The following is a 21,648-nucleotide window of genomic DNA, read 5'->3' as shown; positions in this document are numbered from 1 at the left end:
TACTTTTATTTGGGAATGTTTCGTGTTAGATAAACGCTATTTTTGCTCCGTTATAGTGAGCTAAATTCCAATTGTTTTATTTTCATGTATCTGCTTGGATCAAAATGTGGTGTGTCGGCAAGACTTTCGTCACATGATTCTGTTTGACTCCATTCACCAATCAAACGGAGCCAAGCAGTTATATGATCGCACAGAGTCGAGCTGTGTGGCCTCGCACAGAATCAATGTTTGTAAGTGATTTATCTCAGTGAAATCTGGCAGAAAACGTTATTTACCTTAGAGAGGCTCCAGGTCACATGTGAACCCAATAAGCATACGCGCTGTATAAAATGGATGGATGATGGAAAGAAAAAAAACTACCCAGCTGTGTCGTACACTGTCAACTGTGTCTGCCTGCATTGTCGGCATTTCAGCCTACAAGAACTCCACTTGGAACTTAAGAAACATACAAGAGGCTGTGTCGGTTTGCATTTGCAAAATGTAATGCTCTGCGGGATAAAAACCAGCAGGTTAACTGCATGTGAATGCAAATTGAAGCTCATCTAAATCATTCAGAGTTCTCTTTCTTCCCTGCTGAAACTGTCTGCATTCAAAAAGTGCAGGGAGAATCGACAATGTATCAACAGCGTTGAAGATAAAGATGTAAGTTGGCAATGAAAATGTGGGTGACTCCACCTGTCGAAGTTCAGTACAGTGGTATTTAATTATGTTATTACAAATCTTAGCATGGTGAGCCTATTGTTTCAAAGGTGTAAACAATTAATTTGAGCTGAAAAAAATGTGTTTTAGTTAAAGTGATATTGTTGGGCAATATCTAAATTTGCACATTCCTATTTTATATTTTTGCCTATAATGTATGATAATCTGATTAAATATGAATAAATTAGAAGTTTCTCGCCGGTTATTTGGTACTTGAGTAGTGTTTTCACTGACTACTTACTCTTAAGTAAATACAATATTTGGACTGGAGGACATGATTTGACTTTTACTTGAAACATAGTAGTCAAAGGTCTCTCTTGCTTGAGTAAATGTTTTGACGCCACACCTCTGGAAGTGCTTTTATTTTTTATTATTTTTTTTTACAGAAAATTAAAATGTAAGGGTTGAATGTCACAAGATATCTCACTTTGTATTTATATAAATTAAATGTAAAAAATATTTAAAACAAGTTGAATAAAAAGTTGTCACAGGATTTTTTTTTTAAACTTAAAATTGTAAACCAATTGGAAATGTACTAGATAAACAAATTTTTATTCACATTTTTTAAAGTTAGAAATCTGAAATTGATACCGTTTTTCTTTCTTTTCTTTTAAATACGAATAACTGCTTAGCATATGTCAAACATTGAATTGTTTTTTAGCATGTTTCATTAACACAGTAAGGTAAAGTGGACCCCTGTTTCTTTAATTTTTCGGCACGTTCCAGTCAGTGGAAAATTTTGGGACACTCTATGAATGGACTTTTAATGTTTAAAATGGCCACCAATATTATGAATATATAATAATAAATGATCATAACAGATAAATAGTTGTTGTTGCCATATTCATGATTCAAGAAATGTTCTGTGTGACTGTGTATGAAGCACTATCAAGATGAAGAACTTTCTTCGTTGTGTGTAAGATCTCTGGCGTGACTCACAAGCTCCTGATTGGCCCATTCCTCTGGGGGATTTCCGCCCAGGGACTTCCTCCGCCGACTACACTATTCTCGTCCTCCTCTTTCACTCACTCTGAGCAAGTCAGAAGCCTTTGACAAGTCAACAGTGCGTTCGCATGTGCATCATGGATGGTGAGTAACAATCCCCATGTTATTAATTATACAAAATTACAATATCTGAACACTGAAAGATGTAATAAATGAATGCTTATGTTAGTAATACGTTGTATGTGTATGGCGATATGACTGGCTCCAGAATGGCAACACTACAGTACTAATGTTCATCTCTAAAATAACCTTTTTCTTCCCACTTTTATTCAACATAGTGACCTCCTCCTCTTTGCATTGTGTCAGGAAATTGCTAAAATAACTTATTTTGCAGCACATAGCAAAGATTTGTCCAGACTCATTCATCACTACTTTGATGAAACATTTTTCATTCCCGTGATTCTTTTTTTCCAGTTCTATTGCCTTCCATGCTTGAGGATGACCCACATCTGAGTAAGTCCAACGCAAGAGTCAAAGAACCACAAAAGAAAGCAAACTCGATCACTGAATGCATAGCAGTGTACTTTCACTTCCACATTTTGTTTGGAGGGTAAGAAGCAAGTGGTTTTTGTTTTGTCTCACAGCTGCGTTTGGGAGGTAGGGCAATTTGAACCATCAGCTCGGGATTGACGCTATCGCTCAATCTGTGATGTAAGCGTCACATTTTTCCAGTTGGCACCCCATACTTAGTTAGGACAGAAATGTGACAGGGCTTGTTTTGCACTGACACCCTTGATGTCTGTGGTTGTGAGACAGAGAGAGAGCGTCTCAGTCTGGTGGGGCACCTGTCACATCAATGTTCTGTCCACATCACATGAAACTTCCTGATTCACTTCTCGTTCCTCTGACACAGGCACAGTGGGGGAGCGTCATTCGATAATTTTAAGAGATGCAGTTTTGACCCCAAATGTTTCAAAAAGGTGCAGTGGATGTGGTCGGACCTCGGGCCTTCGAACGCTCGACACGACCAGCTTTACACGCTGTTTGTTGTTGTAGCATCATCTCTTTCTTTTTTGGGAAAAGGATGACAATCGTACATCGTCATTCTTTTTGGCGTTAGCAAAACTCTGTTTTGGAGTAAAATTTCTGTATTTTTCCATGGGTTTTCACTCTAACAGTGGCTCTCTCGCTCTCTCTCTCTCTCTCTCTCTCTCTCTCTCTCTCTCTCTCAACCCTACAATGCTACACCATGTCACATGGGTACTCACTGGATATGGTCTTCCTCTGACATGCTGACAAAGTTCTGATCAAAGCTACTGCTGCCATCTGGTCTAGATTTATCATACTAAAATACTTCCCACGCCTTAGATACTTATTGTGGAGCTGCGACAAACCCTCTATTACAATTTTAATTTAAAATAAATAAATAAATAAACCTGAAAACGTATCAATACGTCTTTGGCACTAAATGGGTTAAGTACACACAACTTTATTTTCTTAATTGTCGGAATAATTTTGGCAATGGGTTCCCTTTTTTGGGCTAGAGCACCTAGCCCCAAACATTTCTGTGCACATGCCTGCAAAAATTATATGAACAATAAATGAAGGTTAGTGTAATTGCAGCGATGCTACTGCTTCACAGTAGCATTTTTACATCACCTGCAAATACTCTGCTTGAGAAGCATGAATGTAAACAACATGGGAGACACAGAGAGTTTACCAGATGAAGTGGAAACACAGTCCAGTCATTGCCAAAAAGAGGGAACCGGAGTTCTGTGGTTTGGTTTTAAAAGGGCAGACACCGATCAAAAAACGGTAATCTGAAAACATGTTGGCAACAAGTAGTTACTAGCGACTTGAACATGTCGACTCTTTTATACCACTTAGAGAAAAGCCATGAAAAACTGCAGAGACAGCGTTTAGTTGTGACAAAGCTCTAACGTTACCCCAAAACCACAAAGTGATGAAAAGAAAAAAAATAGTACATGGTACTGTTTTTTAGCAGTACATATTTGCATGCATCTGAAGCTGGCAAGAGTTGACAAGCTTTTGAGAGCCCTCAACTTGTGAAACACGTGAAACAAAACATAAAAAAGCAGCAAGTTATTCTAAGACGTTTCATTTCACGTCACAACAAGCTGACCACTCATGCTTCTGAAACCTCTGAAACTGTATATTATATAATGTTACTTGAAGTACTTTGTAATTGTTATTGTATTTATTTCAATTCTTTGGTATTGTATTTATTTCAATTCTGGTGGTTGTAATCCCAGATATTTTGACTTTTTCCACTGGATATTAGCGTTTTATTGTGTTATTAATCTTTTATTCATTTTTTTTCTATATAAAATGTGAGTTTTGTAAATAAATGAAGAAAAAATATCAGATAAGTAATTTTAGCACTACTAGTATACTCTACGCACCATATTTACTATACATTTTGTGTTTTCATTTTTTAAGTATTTAAATACATTAAGACTGTTCTCAAAAATAGTTTTTTGATAACTTTACATGTGTCTAAAGCATGTTGAGATGTAAAAATAGATTTTAAAAAATTTGGTCTCTCTATATTGCAGATTTTCACCTATTGCAGGTGCACCGAAAAAAGTATTTCATTTACAGTTGCACATGCTTAAATGTGGTAAACTGATGTAATGTTCCCCTCTTTTCCGAAAAAATAATCAAGTTTTACTTTAATTTAAAATTAGTTTGACACATTTTATTCTTGTGCAACCGATGTACATGTTCAAATTAAGGAAATTCAAAGGACTTTTTTTTTTGACGTGGGTCTGTTTGGGACGCATTAATGACCATTCATAAAGTAGTTACTACGATTTTCGACATTATAAAGCATTAGCAAAGGACTTAATTACCAGTTGCCACTTTATAAGCCCTTCATGACAGTACCGTTATTGTAAAGTGGTACCAAAATAATCTGTCACTGACAGGAAATTTGTATTAACTGTCAATGTTTTAAACCATGTTAGCATTCTTAATTGTGATAAAAGTGGAACAAAATGTTAAATAAATAAAATATGTACTCATCCATATTTTTGATGACACAAAGGTACTCTCAATCTTGGAGTCTCATGAGATATGTTTAAGTCTCTCAGTTTCTCCAACTGTTTCCTGCACTTAAATTCACTAATTGTTCCGACCATCTCCCCTCCCTAGTGGCCGAGCCAGCAATCCGGATCTTTGAGCAGCCCAGGCCGAGAGGAATGCGCTTCCGGTACAAGTGTGAGGGTCGCTCGGCTGGCAGCATCCCTGGTGAGAACAGCACGGACAACAACAGGACCTACCCCAGTCTGCAGGTGAGGACTGTGTTCATGTACACCCAAACTACCCTAATTTCTCGTGTATAATACGCACCCCCATAGTTGACCTCAAAATTCTGGAAAACCCTTCTACCTATGTATAATAATTTTATAATGCATGATTTTGCTTCTACCAATATGACCAAAGCATGAAGTATTTTTTCAAAGAATTATTTTGACGTTAAGCACTTTATTTGAACATGTAATACTTACTATTAATACTTATTTACTTGCTCTTATTTTGAAATTCACAGCCTTGCTTTTATTTAGTAAATGAGAAAACACACAGTTGTGCTCATATGTTTGATTATCCAGGCAGAATTTGTAAGATGGGTACAATTCTTTAAAGAAAACATGAAAGGCTAGGTGAAACACATTTAATTTTATTTTAATGGGATTCAAATTAAACTGTCAAGCATTTCAAAAAAGCCTTATCATTAAACAAAACATAACATAAGAAATTAATGATGGTTGTTGTTCAGTCATATTTAAAAAAAACAATATTTCACAAATTCTGCCAGGGTATGTAAACTTATGAGCACAATTGTACATACAGTATATGCAGTCGTATTGGAATGAAAGTGTAGGCTACACCTTTCCCATAACCTCTAGGTGGCGGTGACATTGGAATGAAAGTGTACAGCTTTTTCATAACCTCTAGATGGTGGCATACATTTGTAAAATGTGAAAGCTTTTTCCATTTTCCCCTATATATAATGCGCACTATTGACTTTTGACATTTTTGGGGGGGGGGGGGTGCGCATTATACATGAGAAATTACGGTAATCCCTGCTCCTATTCTTTACATTACTTACTGACTTTCCTTACATATGCCTGTAATAAACCTTTCCAACCGCTCGCTTTTCTTCCTCCTCAGATTCTGAACTACTGCGGCAAGGGCAAAGTGTGTGTTTATTTGGTGACGAAGAATGAGCCTTACAGGCCACATCCTCATGATCTGGTGGGAAAGGACTGCAAAGATGGCTACTACGAGGCTGAGTTCGGGCCGGATCGCAAAGTAATCGCGTGAGTTCCATGAGACCTCTGCTAACGTGCTGAGTCATTATCACATTAGTTACTGTCTTAATAAGTCAAGCATTACAAATAAACAAACGTGTACACACAAACACACAAAAAATATGTTTGCTATCATGGGAATTCCCCGAGTCATCACTGATACAGTCTGTATATGTGGTAGAAAGGGAAAACTGAGGTTGTGTGTGTACTCGAGCATGTGTGAATGACTCAGAATATTTTGGTGTGTCTAATTGGCAACTCTCTTGGACCTCGCAGTAGTAAACATTCACATACTGTATAGCTTTGTGCAAATGTCTTAGACCACCACAACCTGTTTTGTTGTTTTATTTACCATTTCTTATGCCATTTTGGCATATAGTAAAACAATAAATAGTGGGCCAGATACTGTTAGTAGGATTACACAAAGAGTGGAAGAAAGTAGTAGAGGGGTGGTGCATGGGCCCAGGAAGAGCTCATAAATTTGTATAGACATTTATTTTCACTGTTGGAGTCTCTGAATGCAACCGTCCCCCCTCTGACAGACACATGATTCCACAGCCCATTTTTGGCTCCATGAACCAGGCAATAGCCTACTAACTAATTGTTTGACATTGGTGGAGGTCTGTACTTTACCAACCAAGTGACATTCTAGCAATACAACAAATCTAATGGTGGCCTAGGAGTTTTGCACCATAGTGTACATCTATGGTCGGTGTGCTCATGGAGGATATTATGACTCCCCTAGTTTCCAGAATCTGGGTATCCGGTGTATGAAGAAGCGGGAGGTCAAAGATGCCATTTTACAAAGGATTAGCAGAGGGATCAACCCCTTCAATGGTGAGTCCATTTCATTATTTTCATTGGTATTTGAGGAATTGTAAGTCGGTCATTATCATAAAGTTTGATGAATAACGCGAAAGACATGGTCAACTGAATATCCTTTGGAAAATCAATTATTTCACTGATATGAGTATTTGAATTTTTGGTAGTTGTTATCCAACAAAAGGTCATAATTGTTTCTCAGAATAAAATATTCTAAAGTAATAATTTCATGATTTGCAACGTTTTTTGTTAGATGCTAATTATTATTTTATTTTTTTAAATATAGATTTCTCCTATTGCTAAATATGCCTTTTCCATGTAAACTAATGCCTGGATCAGACTACAAGACAAATTTGGTCTTCACGATTGCACTATGTCAAGACTACTGTCATAAAATCTTGCCGTATCTCGGTCAGACAGTGGCCACATAACACTTCACATTTATCACGATACCACCGTATCCCGTCTTTTACGATCATTGGGTTTTATCTTGTCAAATCAAACACTGTCAGGGAGGCGTGACCAGTAAACGTGTCACCTTTCGCCACAACCGGATACCACCGTCTCCATGGCTATAACAAGTTGTTGTTGTAAAACAAGGGCTCACCGCAGCAATGCTGGGGAAAAAAAAGAACAAAAAAAGGAATAAAATAGGTGGTGTCACCTGGTGCTCGGGAGAGAATGTTTTGGGCTGTCCATTCAAAGAGAGCTTGAGGTAGGCTCACATATTTTAATACGGCTTGCAAGCAGGTTACACGTTCTGTACCACTAATGTTTGTATGTAAACATGCCGGCGTTCTGTCGAATCATGCTCTAATGCGTAGGTAAACATTGGTTTGTGCATGTGAATAAATGTTGACAACAGCGAGCAAGGGAAGCGACATACCATTGCAAGACGAAATCCTATTGGTCAACGTCAACATTCGCTGTTGGAGGGTTGTCGTTGATACTGTCACACTACGCAGAAAATATCCCCAAATATCAAACATGCTAGACTTTTCATTTTGGCATCCTAGGGCTATCGTAGGGTCAAATCGTTGGTCGTGGATTATGTCACACTACCACAAGTTTTGTCGTTCTCGACCAAATTTTGGCACGATCTGGGAAATCGGCCACGGATAGTAAATCGGGACTAAAATCCTGTAGTCTGAGCTAGGCATAACACAAATGCATCTCAGTGAGCATGTCATTGTTGTGTCCCTGGGAAAGATGCTTAATAAATTTACTAATTTAATTAATTAATAATCCAATTTTTACCTTACTAATTTACTTACTAAATACTGCCACTTTATAGTATAGTACATTCTTTTTTCCCCACACCAACAACTATGCAGTGAATTTGGTCTCGACTTCTGCCACTGACGTCACACAAAGACGTGTGTGTGTGTGTGTGTGTGTGTGTGTGTGGGGGGGGGGGGGGTTGATTTTGGCGAAAAAGGGGCATCTAATTATATACTGATTATTCCAAAATGTATTAATATTATTGAAAATGACTGACATTTTCATTTTCTTGATGAAAAAATATATAAAACCAACTTGTTAGTGAAATGAAAGACTCCTTTAAGACTAACCACAGCATGACAAGCTTTGAATGAGCACTGCAAATTAAAAATGACACTTCCCTGAGAAATTGAGCATGAATGCCCAGAAATATTGTCGCAGAACAGAAACACCAAAGACAGAAATAAATTGAGTAATATAATGACCATGCGAAACATCAAAACATGTCCTAACAGTCCCCTATAGTACCATGCAAATACAGTGTGTCGAAACTAATGTTATTATTCTTTTGCTGTAACAGTTCCAAAACTACAATTTCTCAACACATTAAACCTCAGTCATAGAAATCACATGCTATTGTTTTGCGTTGGTGAGCTGTTCTTTTTTTAGGGGGGATTAAAGCAGAGTATAACAATCAGAGGTGCGTAGTAATGCGTTACATTTACTCCGTTACATTTACTCAATTAACATTTTCCCTAAACTGTTCTTGTCAGAGTACTTTAAATGCACCGTACTTTTAACTTTTACTTGAGTATTTATGTGAAGAAGGATCGATACTTTTACTCCATTACAATGATCCACATGCCGCTCGCTGCTTTTATTTATTCATTCGTGTGCGCGTCTATTGTTAGACTCCATCTTCGACTTCCGCATCGGGTGACTGTTGCGCCAATCAAACAGGATCACCAATGTCATTTGACTCGAATTCACCAATCAGACGACACAAGGCAGTCACATGACCGCGCACGTAGCCTTCGCGAGCCAATCAAAATAACTCATTTTTCACCATTCAGACGACACAAGACAGTCACATGACCGCGCACGTAGCCTTCGCGAGCCAATCAAAATAACTCATTTTTCACCATTCAGACGACACAAGACAGTCACATGACCGCGCACATAGCCTTCGCGAGGCAATCAAAATGACTCCTTTTGGGGGGGAAAAAACAGCCACGCGACTGTTTATTTTACAGACTCCAAAAAAACAACAGCTTTGTCACGCAGCTCTTCAATTTCAGCCCACTTCTAACTTGAAAAAACACCTTGCGGTAAGTTACAGATGTTTCTACTGTTGTTTTGGCAGTGGATATGGCAAAATTAGCACTATCCCTATGGTGTTACACACGAACACACAATCAATAAGTCTGTTCAGCAAACAGCTTTTCATGAAGTCATTTAAGCAAAAAAAAATCTATAGGGCCCAATGTGTGTGTTGTTGGTTTTTAGGCAGTTAAAGATTTAAATGGTGGCAGGTGTGTGTCGGACTCCCATACATTATTATTTTTTAAAATATTATTTGATTTTCATGCTCTGATTTAAAAATAAATAAATAAATAAATCAGAAGTTGCTCACAAGTTACTCTTTATTTGAGTAGTTTTTTTTCATTGAGTACTTGGTTACTCCTACTCAAGTAACTATTTGGAGGACTACTTTTTACTTTTACTTGAGTCATATTATTCTAAAGTAACAGTACTCTTACTTGAGTACAATATTTGGCAACTCTACCCACCTCTGATGACAATAACCGTATAACCACCGTGTATAACAACAATAATGTTAAAAAGGAGTTGGATTTTATATGAATGTGGGAAAATGGGACAGGGATAACCAGGACAGGACAGGGGTAGTTGGCCAGGCAGTGCTAACGGTATGAGTGGCTATCCAGTGCCAAAAGAATTTGAGTGCAAATCAAAGGCCAATCTAGAAAGTTAACATTTTCCTAACGAGTGTGGAAAGCCAATAGTGGCTGCAAATAAATATTTAAACTGATTTTTTTTTTTTTAAATAACTCTCATCTTGATCACACAGCCAATTTAGTTTTTTGATTAAGCTATTGCTGATGCTATTAACCAGCATTAAAATAATGATTAAGAATTTTGTTTTGCAGAATAAAACAACAAAGGGCGGGACGGTGAACCAAGGGGTTAGCTCGTCTGCATTACAGTTCTGAGGTTTGGGGTTCGAACATGTCTAGGTGAATTGAAGACTGAAATTGTCCATCAGTGAATGTGAGTGTGAATGGTTGTCCTTGTCGCCCTACAATTGGCTGGCGGTCAGTCAGCTAGGATAGGCTCCAGCTCACCTGTGACCTTACTGTGCTCAAGTGCAATAGAAAACGGACGGAGCACTACAAACTGGAGTCCACCTATGATTTGCATTTTATATGTTGTTGCTTAAATGCAAAGAAAAGAAATGAAGCGAAGCAAGTAGTATAACCACAGTTAATGCAACACAGGGTACCCTAGTAATCCTAAAATACCGTGCCAAAATGTGCCAGGGAGCAATGTGATTGGATGCTTAGTATGTGATGTCATGCCATGAAATTTTGCTTTTCTTTTCATTGGGAGCATGTACAGGTACAGTAGCTATTGAAATGGCCAGTGCCAAACTAATTTAGAAAAAATACTAATGACCGGTGCATACTATTTGAAGTATCTGGTAAATATTTTTTTTCTTTTGCCACTGTTATAATATAATTATGTTCAAAAGAACCTGACCCATTTCTTCTCACGCCAAGCCAAAAGTCTGATCTTCGATGTCTAGTGAAATGCCATTTCCTCTCTCTTTCTATTTTGCGCCTGTGCAGACAGACAGTGGTACTTTAGTGCAAACGGGCGTTAATCGACTTCCCCATTCTTGGTCACAGTTGCTCAATTGAGCACATGGAAAATGCCACGTGAGAGCTGGGAATGCAGGATTCATTAAATAGGGGGAGGGGTTGACCGACTGGGGTGGGGGTTCACCAGCTCTCAGAGATGAGGTTAGAGGAAAGGTTGGATGTTGTTTTTCATGCAGCTCTATGGTAAGAATGGGTTTAATACCAGGTTTAGTTCTTAGACTCTTGCTTTGGGGAGTGAAAGTGTTTGAATGATCTAATTTAAATTGAGTAAATCATCATTTTTTTCCCATGAATATATATACGTCAAAGATTTGCAAAATCTTTGTGCAATCGTGGTCTGCGAGGTACGGTGGCCTGGAAGTGCAAAACAATATAACAAATTGTGAAACAGTTTTACATATCAGAAAACAAATGAACAAAAGCCAAAACACTTTTACATTTCAGAAAACACATTAACGAAAGCGGAAACACTCTCACAAAAAGACGAAACAAATTACAAGAGACGAAACACCCGTTTCACAGACATTCTTAGAAATCCCACGCCCTTTCTTGGCAAGACCCGCCCCGCTTCAACATGATTGGCTCCTGCATAGCGGGAAGGGTAGGCTGCGCAGATGTAACGAGATGTCCCTCCCAAATAGCGATTGTTTATATGGACCCCCTGAACAGCGAGCCTATATTGGCGTTTGATGCTGTATATACAATATATTGTACTTGATCACATTGCTTAAACCATAAAAAGATAGATTACGAGTTAAGGAAGAAGCAGGTTGTTAAAGAGAGAGTATGCTGGCGAGAATTAAAGGGAAAGTGTGGATATTTGCAAGGAATTCATTCATTTCATCCTCCATTCATTTTTGAACGTACTGAGCGAGGGATCTACCTTGCATACATTCTGGATCACAAGCTATGCTTTTTCATCGACAGACACATCATACATTATGAATTTAGGTTAGCATTGATGTTAAGCAACATTCGATGCTTTACATACTATTTATATGGCATCGGCCGAGGCAACGCGACGGCACTGCTCGCGAACCCGGAAATGTATTTTCGTGTTTCGTCTTTTGTAATTTGTTTCATCTTTTGTTCATGTGTTTTCTGAAATGTAAAAGTGTTTCACAATTTGTTATATTGTTTTGCACTTCCCGGCCACCGCAGCGAGGCCTTAGCTGATTTGATGCTGTTCTGTTGGCCACTATTTGATACTGACTCAACAGCGCCTCCATTGGATACTGTTGGAAGCGAGAATCAATGTCAAAGGGATGTCTTGGTTAAGGTGTATGTAAACAGTTTGGTGCCTTGCTCAAGAGCACAATGGACGTTTGTAAGGCTTGGCCTCCTGTGTGTCTTGAACCTATCGCCCAAGCCAGTTCACATGTTCTTAATTGAAGGTCGCTGCAAAACGACTTAATATGTTAGCTTTATTGTCCACAATACAGTTCCGTTTGTGTGGCGGCAACGTGAGCCAAATTTGTAAGTAAGTCAGAATGTCCCGAAGTCTATCACTTATGTTAACACAGTAGTAAAGTCATAATTACAGTGAATATTTGAATGAAAAAGACAAAATTTACAGTAAACACTAAATGAACTAAATAAACTAAAAAAAAAATAAAAAATGTCAGTATGGCGGTAACCAAGTGTGCCTTCATGTGCACCATCTATAACTTTGAAATGCTATATATTGGGACTGTCGTAAACCAAGGACCCCTGTAATCACAAAATAGACCTGCTTGATATGCAGTTTGCTGTGAAAATGCATCCATATTTCAATGGAACCTTTATATTTTTCAAAATTTGGTTCAGGGTGACCGTGCTTGCGATTGCAGTGGCTTTAAACTTTTGACTTCAAAGGCTTTCAACTTGAATTTTGTACTGCATCCTTGAGCAAGACATGAGCAACAGATTGCGAAACGTGCTTGTGTTTTACATACTTTCAATTTCCAAAACGGAAATTGCTGAGTTCAGAGAAACTGTTTTGTGGGCTTGAATTAATACCTTGTATACTTATGTACTGTATCGATAGGCTGGACCAGTCGTTCTCAACTATTTGCACCCAGGGAGCCGCATTTTCTTATTATTTCAAAGTCGCCACCCAATTTTTTAGAACTTAAGAGCAATAAAGATTTGTTTGTTTGTTTGCCGGTGAAAACACATGTACAGTATATTATACATGTAAATGCCGTTTCAAATGAGTTTGCTATATCTCCAGAAGCATATTGCTAGCCATGATATGTGCAAGCCGGAGTTTGAGCTGCGCTCTATTTGTTTACAGAGTAAACTAGTGGCCAACGCACAAGGAAGTAACATTTCTCGTTGCTTTCCTACTATGTTCTGTGTCGGAACTTGGTTCGCCTCTGTACTGTACGAAAAGAAAATCTGAATATGAAGGCCAGTTTATGTAAGATTTGTACTAGCTGTCGGCGACTCACCCAAAATGGGCCCGACCCACCAGTTGACTAACATCACACAATCCAAGAGTTCCAGTGGCATGAAAGTTAATTTAAAAGAAGCACCAGTGGTTTTCATTTATAGCAGTACTAGCACAGTTTGTGTGGTGGGTAGCTCTCTCTCTCGTCTGCTCACTTCTGCTCTGAAACTTGACTTCTTCCCTCATCAGAGGGCATTACTTCCTCTCTTGGGTAAGAAGTGGGTAGGAACGCACTACAATTATGCCGTTACATTTACTCAAGTAACATTTTGGATACATTATACTTGTCAGAGTAGTTGTAATGCATCGTACTTTTTATTTGAGTATTTATGTTCAGGACAAACTGTACAAACTTTATGTTCAGGACAAACTGTACTTTTACTCCGTTGCAATGATCTACTTGCCTTACATAATTAAGCACTACACAAACTGTTATCTTCATCTATGTCCTTTATTGCTATTCATGGTCCTCTATGTGTTTACACAGAAGCTGTATTTGAGCATCAACTAAGAAATAATGTAAAGTCCATTGCTTCAATGTATTATTGCACCAGGCACCTTCCAATTTTTTATTATGCTTTATACAATAAGGTGAGGTCAGCACAATACGTAATTTGAATTACATTGAAACCACGAGGAGCAGCATTGCGATGTGGTGTTTAGCACGTGTGCTGTACAGTTCTGAAGTTTGGGGTTCCAGTCTTGTCTCCTGCCTTCCTGTGTGTCGTTTGCATGTTTTCCTTGTGCTAGCCTGGGTTTTCTTCAGGTACTCCGGCTTCCTCACACATCCCCAAAACATGCATGTTAAGGCTTATAACATCTGTGAATGAATGGGTGCCTATTTAGATGTGCCCAGTCAGTGGCTGCTCGACCAGTCCAGGATGCACTCCCCCGCTCGCCCTATTGTCTGCTCACCCACAACTCTGAGCGCTACAGAAAATGGACCAATGAAACATTAAATAAAAGATTTTCATGAAAATTGTAGTAAGTTATACAGGTTTTGACCTTCTGTTGAAATCTCTGAAGTACTGTTACAAACCAACAAAATGTGAAATGCTTGGACCTGTGTTATGCCCACAAAGAAATTTAGGCAATGTATTGGTGGAAGGAAATATGCCACTTATGGCTCAGGCATCTCTGCGTAGATGCATCGATCTTTAATTCTGCAAGCGCAGACAGCGAACATGGAAAACACCCAACAAGCTGTTTGCAATGTTTATGCTACTCAGTCGACGCATTCTCGATGAATGAGTTTCCATCTCGTGCATAGCAGCACCCCAGCCAAAGACTTGCTTTCTGTCCCGACTGCAGTACTTTCACACACGTCACAAGTCGTTTCAGTCACGTGTGTTGGGAGTCTCAGCTCTCGGTTATACACGCACACACACGCACACTTCTTTCCACCGTGCTGTGACGTTGCTCAGCGTCACTGTGGCGACAAATTGTAGGTGGGAAGCGTGTGTTTGGGTATATCTCAGTCTCCCTGCAAGGTGTGCGCAATTGTGTGCAATGCCAGTGAATTTGAGATATTTGTACATTCGTTCAAAATCATTTTCCCTACATCAGTTTTCAAGGGTCATTTCTGCATTGTGTCAATTAAGAGCTCTTGTTTTTTTTTTTTTGTTATGTGCCATCCACTCACAACTGAGCCTGTTGTTTGCGCAAATATTATGACTGCCAGACCTGTACTGTCAAAGTATGCTTTGCAATTGCGCTCTGATAATAACAATCATCTTGGTGTATCTGTGCGTGTGTGCGTGAATGTGTGTGACCACAGTACCACAAGAGCAGCTGCTGCCGACAGAAGAGTATGACCTGAACGTGGTCCGCTTGTGTATACAGGTTTTCCTGCAGGATGACACCAGCCACTACACTCGAGCACTCAACCCTGTTGTCAGCAACCCCATCTATGATAACAGTGAGTGACGTTTTGTGTTTTGTGTCACGCTGAGTTCAAAGTGGTGACAGTTACTCCAACAGAAAGTAATAGAAAATAAATAATGTGTTCTAGGGTCAAAGCAGTCATTACAAAAGTCTGTATTAAGTGTACAGGTCATGCTTTAAGTCACATTTTAACATTCTTAATGGTCATGTAACTGTACAATTAACTGTACTGTTAATATTAATGACGGCGGAACAGTGTACGACTGGTTATCACGTCTGCCTCGCAGTTCTGAGCACCTGGGTTCAAATCTGGCCTCGCCTGTATGGAATTTGCATGTTTTCCCCGTACTGCGTGGGTTTTCTCCAGGCACTCCGGTTTTCTCTCACATCCCAAAAACATGCGTGGTAGGTTAATTGAAGACTCTAAATGTGAGTGTTAATGGTTGTTTGTCTATATGTGCCATTTGATTGGCTGTCGACCAGTTCAGGTTGTACTGCGCCTCTCACCCAAAGTTAGCTGGGATAGGCTCCAGCACGCCCGCGACCCTAGTGAGGATAAGCGGTACGGAAGATGAATGAATGAATAGATTTAATGACAAATAATAAAGGGGTAAAGCTCAAGTGAGTCACCTTGCAGATGCACCTTTTTTTTTTTTTTTTTTTTTAGTATTCTTAACAGCATAAAAAGAGTTTAGCCTCTACAAAACAATACAAGGATAAAACTATCTTAGTGACAGTGCGTGAGTTTGTTTAACTTTCTGCGTATTTAATTCTTTTCTCATGTTCTTCCCTATTTAAAACTACTTTTTGGAGTTGGTCCTTTTTTGGATTCCTAACAATCCATCATGTGGAACACTGGCTAGTCATCATGTCATTGCGCACCTCCTCCAGTGGGCCAGCCCGGACGCCTCACATTTTGTTGGCATTAGCATCAGTTATAATGATGCAAACACAGTTTTTTTTAAGTGTTAAGTAACTCCTCCTATCAACATGTTGCAATGAATTGCTGTGTATATTCGACAAATGTATCCTGTGAGTTTGTGTGTTTTTCCAATTACAAACTGTATAGATCCTCATGTAGATGCCTTTGTTGTATTTTAGAAAGAAAAATAACAGAATACCAATTTGGAGCAATGGGAGATTCTTAGATTCCAAGCCTATGATCATACTAATGCAAAAATAATCTAAAAACAGCAAAAGCCACAACTGCATTTGCACCCGCAAGAATTATTGCATACAGTACGTGTCTTTAGTCAGGTGCTTCAGTCACTTGTGAACTAATTCAGTGTTTATAACACACACACACACACACACACACACACACATTGAGAAAGGGGAAGTTGTATACTGTATACGTACTAACCCTCAAACAACAGCGTTACCATGGAGTACTTCCTCTTCTGACAACAGATGTGACTCAACCTGGTGAGGCTTCAACTTGAGGGTTGCTGCTCAGTCAATATGTGTTTGTTTGAATCTAACTTGATATGGTTACTTCTGTGTTTACAACCTGACATGCCACATGTGATTTGACCCATGTGCTCTTTTCCATTTTTCAAATGACAGGGGCTCCAAACACTGCAGAGCTGAGGATCTGTCGGGTCAACAGCAACAGTGGCTCTGTTAAGGGAGGAGATGAGATCTTCCTGCTTTGTGATAAAGTGCAAAAAGGTACCATGATCTGAAGTCCTTTGGAATAATATTTATATTTTCACCACTAGTTTTATAAATGAGTGTCTTCTATTTATTGATTGATTTTTATTTGAAAATCTTTTTGTGTTTTCAATTCGTCTGAGGCAAATCTGCGTAGGCCCTAACTACATTTACCCCGTTACAGTTACTTGAGAAACGTTTTGAATCAATTGTACTTGTCAGATTAGTTTTAATGCAACGTACTTTTTTACCATTACTTGAGTATTTTTAAGAGAAAAGCTACTTTATACGCTGTTACAATGACCTAAATTCCGCTTGCTACTTCTATTTTTTTTGTTATTGCTTGCGTAAACAATTAGTGTTCATTTGACTAATGTCACATGACTGTTTACCATGACCAATTGAAATGTAAATGTAACCAGTGGCGAGGTTGAACTCCATTTGACCAATCAAACGGTGCCAGGCAGTCACATGACTGCACACAAAGCCTTCTCAGTCAGAACAGGCAGAACACTGTGATCTCACCAAAAAATCCATCAGAATTTACTCACCAGTGACTAAGTACTTGAGTATTTTTTTTTCACAGAATATTTTTACTCTTACTGAAGTAATCATTTGGAGGACTACGTCATATTATGCTAAAGTAACAGTACTGTTGCTTGAGTACAAACTCTCCACAACTGTGGTCCTCAGCAAAGCCATCTATATTCTTTGTATACGCATTCCATTTTTTTTCTTTCCATCATCCCTCCTTCCTTTAGATGACATAGAAGTCCGATTTTTCTCCTCTGATGGCTGGGAAGCCAAAGGCTCATTTTCCCAAGCCGATGTTCATCGCCAAGTAGCCATCGTCTTTAAGACGCCACCTTTCTACAACGCCTCTATAACGGAGTCAGTCACTGTACACATGCAGCTACGCCGACCCTCTGATCTGGAAGTCAGCGAGCCCCTGGACTTCCGATATCTTCCCGATGACAAAGGTGTGCAGTCAGCCTTTACCTCTCAGTTGGATAAGAAGTGTATCTCAGTGTATTACAATAGATTTATTACAATACATGTATTTCATGCTTCTTCTTCTTTCTTTCTTCTTTTTTTTTAAGACCCATACGGCTGTAATAAGAAAAAGCGCAGTAGAGAGAACTTAATGAAGATGTCAGGCTTGTCAGGTAAGATTTGCGACTGAATGCAGTCAGTTCAACAGTCGCCTATGTACAGTATGTTCAAAACAAGAGTAAGTACATAAATACATAAACATGACGGGTGTTTCTGCATTTTTCTAGCTGTTCCGTTTTCTGGCCTGCCTGCGAGCAGGCAAAGAGCAGCGTCACAGAATACCAGCAATCACATGCAAGGTAATTACAAAAAACTTAAGATTTATATAGTGCCTCACAAGGGACTCATCCAGGAGTTAGCTGGTGGTGACTCAGCGCTAGTAAAAAGGGGCTATAGTAGCCCAGCCGCACCAGTACGCACACCAGTAGACCACACGTCAATATTTGATTTTGCATTCAAAACACCTTGGTTATGCCCGAGGGGCACTTCAAAAGGCATCATTAAAAAAAGCACAGACAAAAGATTGACAACGTAAACTCATACACAAAGTGGAAAATCTGTATTTTTAAAATATGGTTGTAGCGTGTTCCTTTTTTAGCCGCCTTCTACTGTTGTGCAGTTGATGGCGTTCAATTTCTGGATCTAGTCCTCCAACAGAAATTCAGTTTCCTGTATTAGTATTTTTAAAGTTTTGTTTTCTTCGTGGGCTACACTATGTCATAGTGGTTAACATGTCGGCCTCGGTTCTGGGGTTCGGGGTTCCAATCTCTGCTCCGAGCCTTTCTGTGTGGAGTTTACAAGTTCTCACCGGGGCTTGTGGGGGTTATCGGCGGGTACCTCTGCTTCGTCCCACATTCCAAAAACAAGCATGTTAGGTTCATTGAAAAGTCCAAATTGTCCATAGGTGTGAGTCTGTATGTCGACATGTACTGGCGACCAGTCCAGAGTGTATTCTGTCTCTTGCCCAAAGTCAATTGGGATAGGCTCCAGCTCAACTGCGAATGAGGGAAACTGAGTAGATCGATGGGGTTCTCAAGTGCCATGTAAACGTACTTAAAGTCACTTTATGTTTTCCAGACCTCAACATGTACCTGAGGCAGCCTCCGCCTTCGATGCAACACCAACCTGTGTTCAACCAACCCTATCAAGCAAATGTTCCAGTCAGCCGTTCCTTGACAAACCCTAACCCGGTTCTCCCAATGAATACAGTCCCCATGAATCCTTCTAATGTCATGACCAGTCAGCCACAGCATCTCAACCATGGGTCTGGTTTCCTCTGTGAGAGCAATGTTCTCACTCAGCTCTCTATGGGGGACTTGCAGTGCTTGGACACAGTCCCTCAAGTTCCTGTGATGAGTCAGCATGAGTCCCACCAGCTCTTCCAATCGCAGCACCAGGGGGCGGGACCAGCCTTCAATAACCAGGTCCTAAACCACCTAGGGTGTCAGAACCAGTGCTTCCAAAATGTGTGGAATAATTTTAGTGGGCTCAGTCCAATTCAGAACACATTTGAGAGCACTGTTCCTGGGGCAGAAAAGGGGGCAGCATCTTTCCCACTCTTGGAGGGGATGGAAAGAAATGAATTTCTGAAGGGCCAAGTAGGAAGGGTACCTCAGACTGGGTTCCAAATGGAACAAAAGCCTCAAATCTCAGTCAAGCAAGAGTCTAACATGTCTGTGATGCCATTCTCTAGAGAAGCCCATGCAAACACATACACCAGCCTGCTTCCCCGTCCCATGAGCAACGGCACCAACATGAACGTTTTAAGGCAAGAAGGTGGATGGAAAACGCACCTTGCTTACCCAAATTTTAAAGACCCTTACCCTACTAACCACATGACCTCTGAGACTCACTTCCCAACTTTGGATGACTGGGTCAGGGCTGACAGAGTCATTCATCAACACAGTGACTACAAGGAATGACATCAACAGAAGGTGCTCAGATCCAAAGAAGTCATATCGTCACTCATTTAGCATTGACTCCCTGAAAACTGAACTTGATACTCTACTGAGGATGCTCCGTGGGCATTTACTTTGGCATGGAGTGTATCATGGATTACATCTGTGGGAGAACACAATAATTGGCAGTTCCACACCCATAACCAGAGTAAGGAGTTATGGCATGGCAGTTGGTAATGGTGATCGTTACATGGTACAGCACTCGTTTTCACCCAATAATTAGTATTCCTATTGCATTTTAAGTCATTTCAGACAGGAAATACCGTACTACGGCTCCAGTGCCCCTTTTTTCTTGCTGTTATATAGAAATTGAGAGAGAGTCCGATTTTCTTACTCGTAAACTAGATATGAGTTTGTGATGGAGACTGAAAATTAGAGGAGTCTATATGAATGGGTTACTCATGTTGTGGTGGTACACTCACCCGACTTGGGTGGAGGTAGCGTAGGTTCAGTTCCCACTCAGAGACGGTGTGGAGGCTTGTCTGTCTCTATGTGTTCACTGTGATTGACTGGTGACCAGTCCAGGGTGTAGTCGCCCAAAGTGACCCGGGATGGGCTCCAGCTCAGTAGACAATGGACGGACGGATAGATATATGAATACACAAACATACTCAAGTCCTGTTTTTCCCCCTTGTAATGTTTCATTCCTCGAGTGCAAATGTATCACTATTTCATTGGAGGTTTAATTATTGAGGAAAAGGTGGGGGGTTTTCAAGTTACTGTGGACTTTTTATTGCGCTGTAAAAGAATGTCACATATTGCTCATGTGCATTTAGATTTTTGTCTATATTTTCTTTGGAGCAACATTATTATTTTTTGTCATTTTAGCCATAGTTCAGTGATTGCTGCATGGCTCATGAATTGACAAGGTACTAAAATTTCCAATGAGGAAGTTGGAGGTAGCACACAGAGTTGTGACTTTCCTCAGTAATGACTATGTCACACCAGTGATCACATTTGTTCTTCTCAGAGAGTCAAACACATGTTTGACTGATAGAAATGTAAATATTTTGTTGTTTTTGTCATTCAGCTCAGGCTTCTTCTTAAATATTGTTGATAGGACACATGGCTAATTAAGGACAAACACTTGATCTTGCACAGAGTTGCTTTACCACCTTGAGCCTAGCTCATTATGTTTTATACTTTTACTAAGAATTGTTGACTATGATATTCTGGGGGTTTGTTTGGATGGTTTTGCTGCAGGATCAGTTTTTAATAAACAATGTTATTCAAGAGCTGTTGTCACTTATTACATTTAGATCTCTTGCATTACATTCATAAAATATGTCAAAAGGCCCTATATAAATAACTAATTGTAATTATGACCAAGTTAAAGGAAGCCAGAGAAAACCCACGCAAGCATGGGGAGAACATATAAACTCCACACAGGACCCTGAAGCCACCAAATGACAAATGACACAAAAAAAAAATAAGAATTCTAAATAGTTCAGAATTTTGTTCAGTTGACTTGCCGTGTAGTAAATCTACTGTACGTTGAATGTAAAAAGTCGACACATATATATTCAAATGCTAGGCTTTGTCATATTAAGAAATGAGACCAAGATAAACATCCATCCATCCATTTTCTGAGCCGCTTCTCCTCACTAGGGTCGCGGGCGTGCTGGAACCTATCCCAGCTGTCATCGGGCAGGAGGCGGGGTACACCCCGAACTGGTTGCCAGCCAATCGCAGGGCACATGCAAACAAACAACCATTTGCAAGCACAGTCACACCTACGGGCAATTTAG

General features: G+C 39.6%; 1 protein-coding gene across 2 annotated transcripts; it reads left to right on the top strand.

Annotated features, from left to right (window-relative positions):
• The first annotated feature begins 1,699 nt into the window (after positions 1–1,699).
• On the top strand, positions 1,700–21,133 carry rel (v-rel avian reticuloendotheliosis viral oncogene homolog). Of its 2 annotated transcripts, XM_061690596.1 has the most exons (11): positions 1,723–1,788; positions 2,119–2,157; positions 4,819–4,958; positions 5,839–5,987; positions 6,724–6,815; positions 15,130–15,270; positions 16,803–16,907; positions 17,651–17,869; positions 17,990–18,055; positions 18,170–18,241; positions 19,020–21,133. In XM_061690596.1, the coding sequence occupies exons 1-11, from the start codon at positions 1,773–1,775 to the stop codon at positions 19,862–19,864; spliced, it is 1,884 nt and encodes a 627-aa protein (XP_061546580.1). In that variant the 5' UTR covers positions 1,723–1,772; the 3' UTR covers positions 19,865–21,133. The 2 variants fall into 2 exon arrangements, with proteins under 2 accessions (XP_061546581.1, XP_061546580.1); XM_061690597.1 differs by lacking the exon at positions 2,119–2,157 and having other exon boundaries at positions 1,700–1,788.
• Positions 21,134–21,648: the final 515 nt, after the last annotated feature.

This window comes from Phycodurus eques, chromosome 11 (assembly GCF_024500275.1).
Source record: "Phycodurus eques isolate BA_2022a chromosome 11, UOR_Pequ_1.1, whole genome shotgun sequence".
In the NCBI taxonomy this organism is placed as follows: Eukaryota; Metazoa; Chordata; class Actinopteri; order Syngnathiformes; family Syngnathidae; genus Phycodurus; species Phycodurus eques.
Note: the sequence above shows the minus strand (reverse complement) of the source record. Positions and strands in the feature narration are given on the sequence as shown.

What these genes read in the sequence shown, in the direction of transcription:
- rel (XM_061690596.1), top strand. An exon ending in CCGGATCGCAAAGTAATCGC is followed by an intron (nt 5,988 to 6,723) that starts GTGAGTTCCATG and finishes TGACTCCCCTAG; the next exon opens with TTTCCAGAATCTGGGTATCC. An exon ending in AGGGATCAACCCCTTCAATG is followed by an intron (nt 6,816 to 15,129) that starts GTGAGTCCATTT and finishes GTGTGACCACAG; the next exon opens with TACCACAAGAGCAGCTGCTG.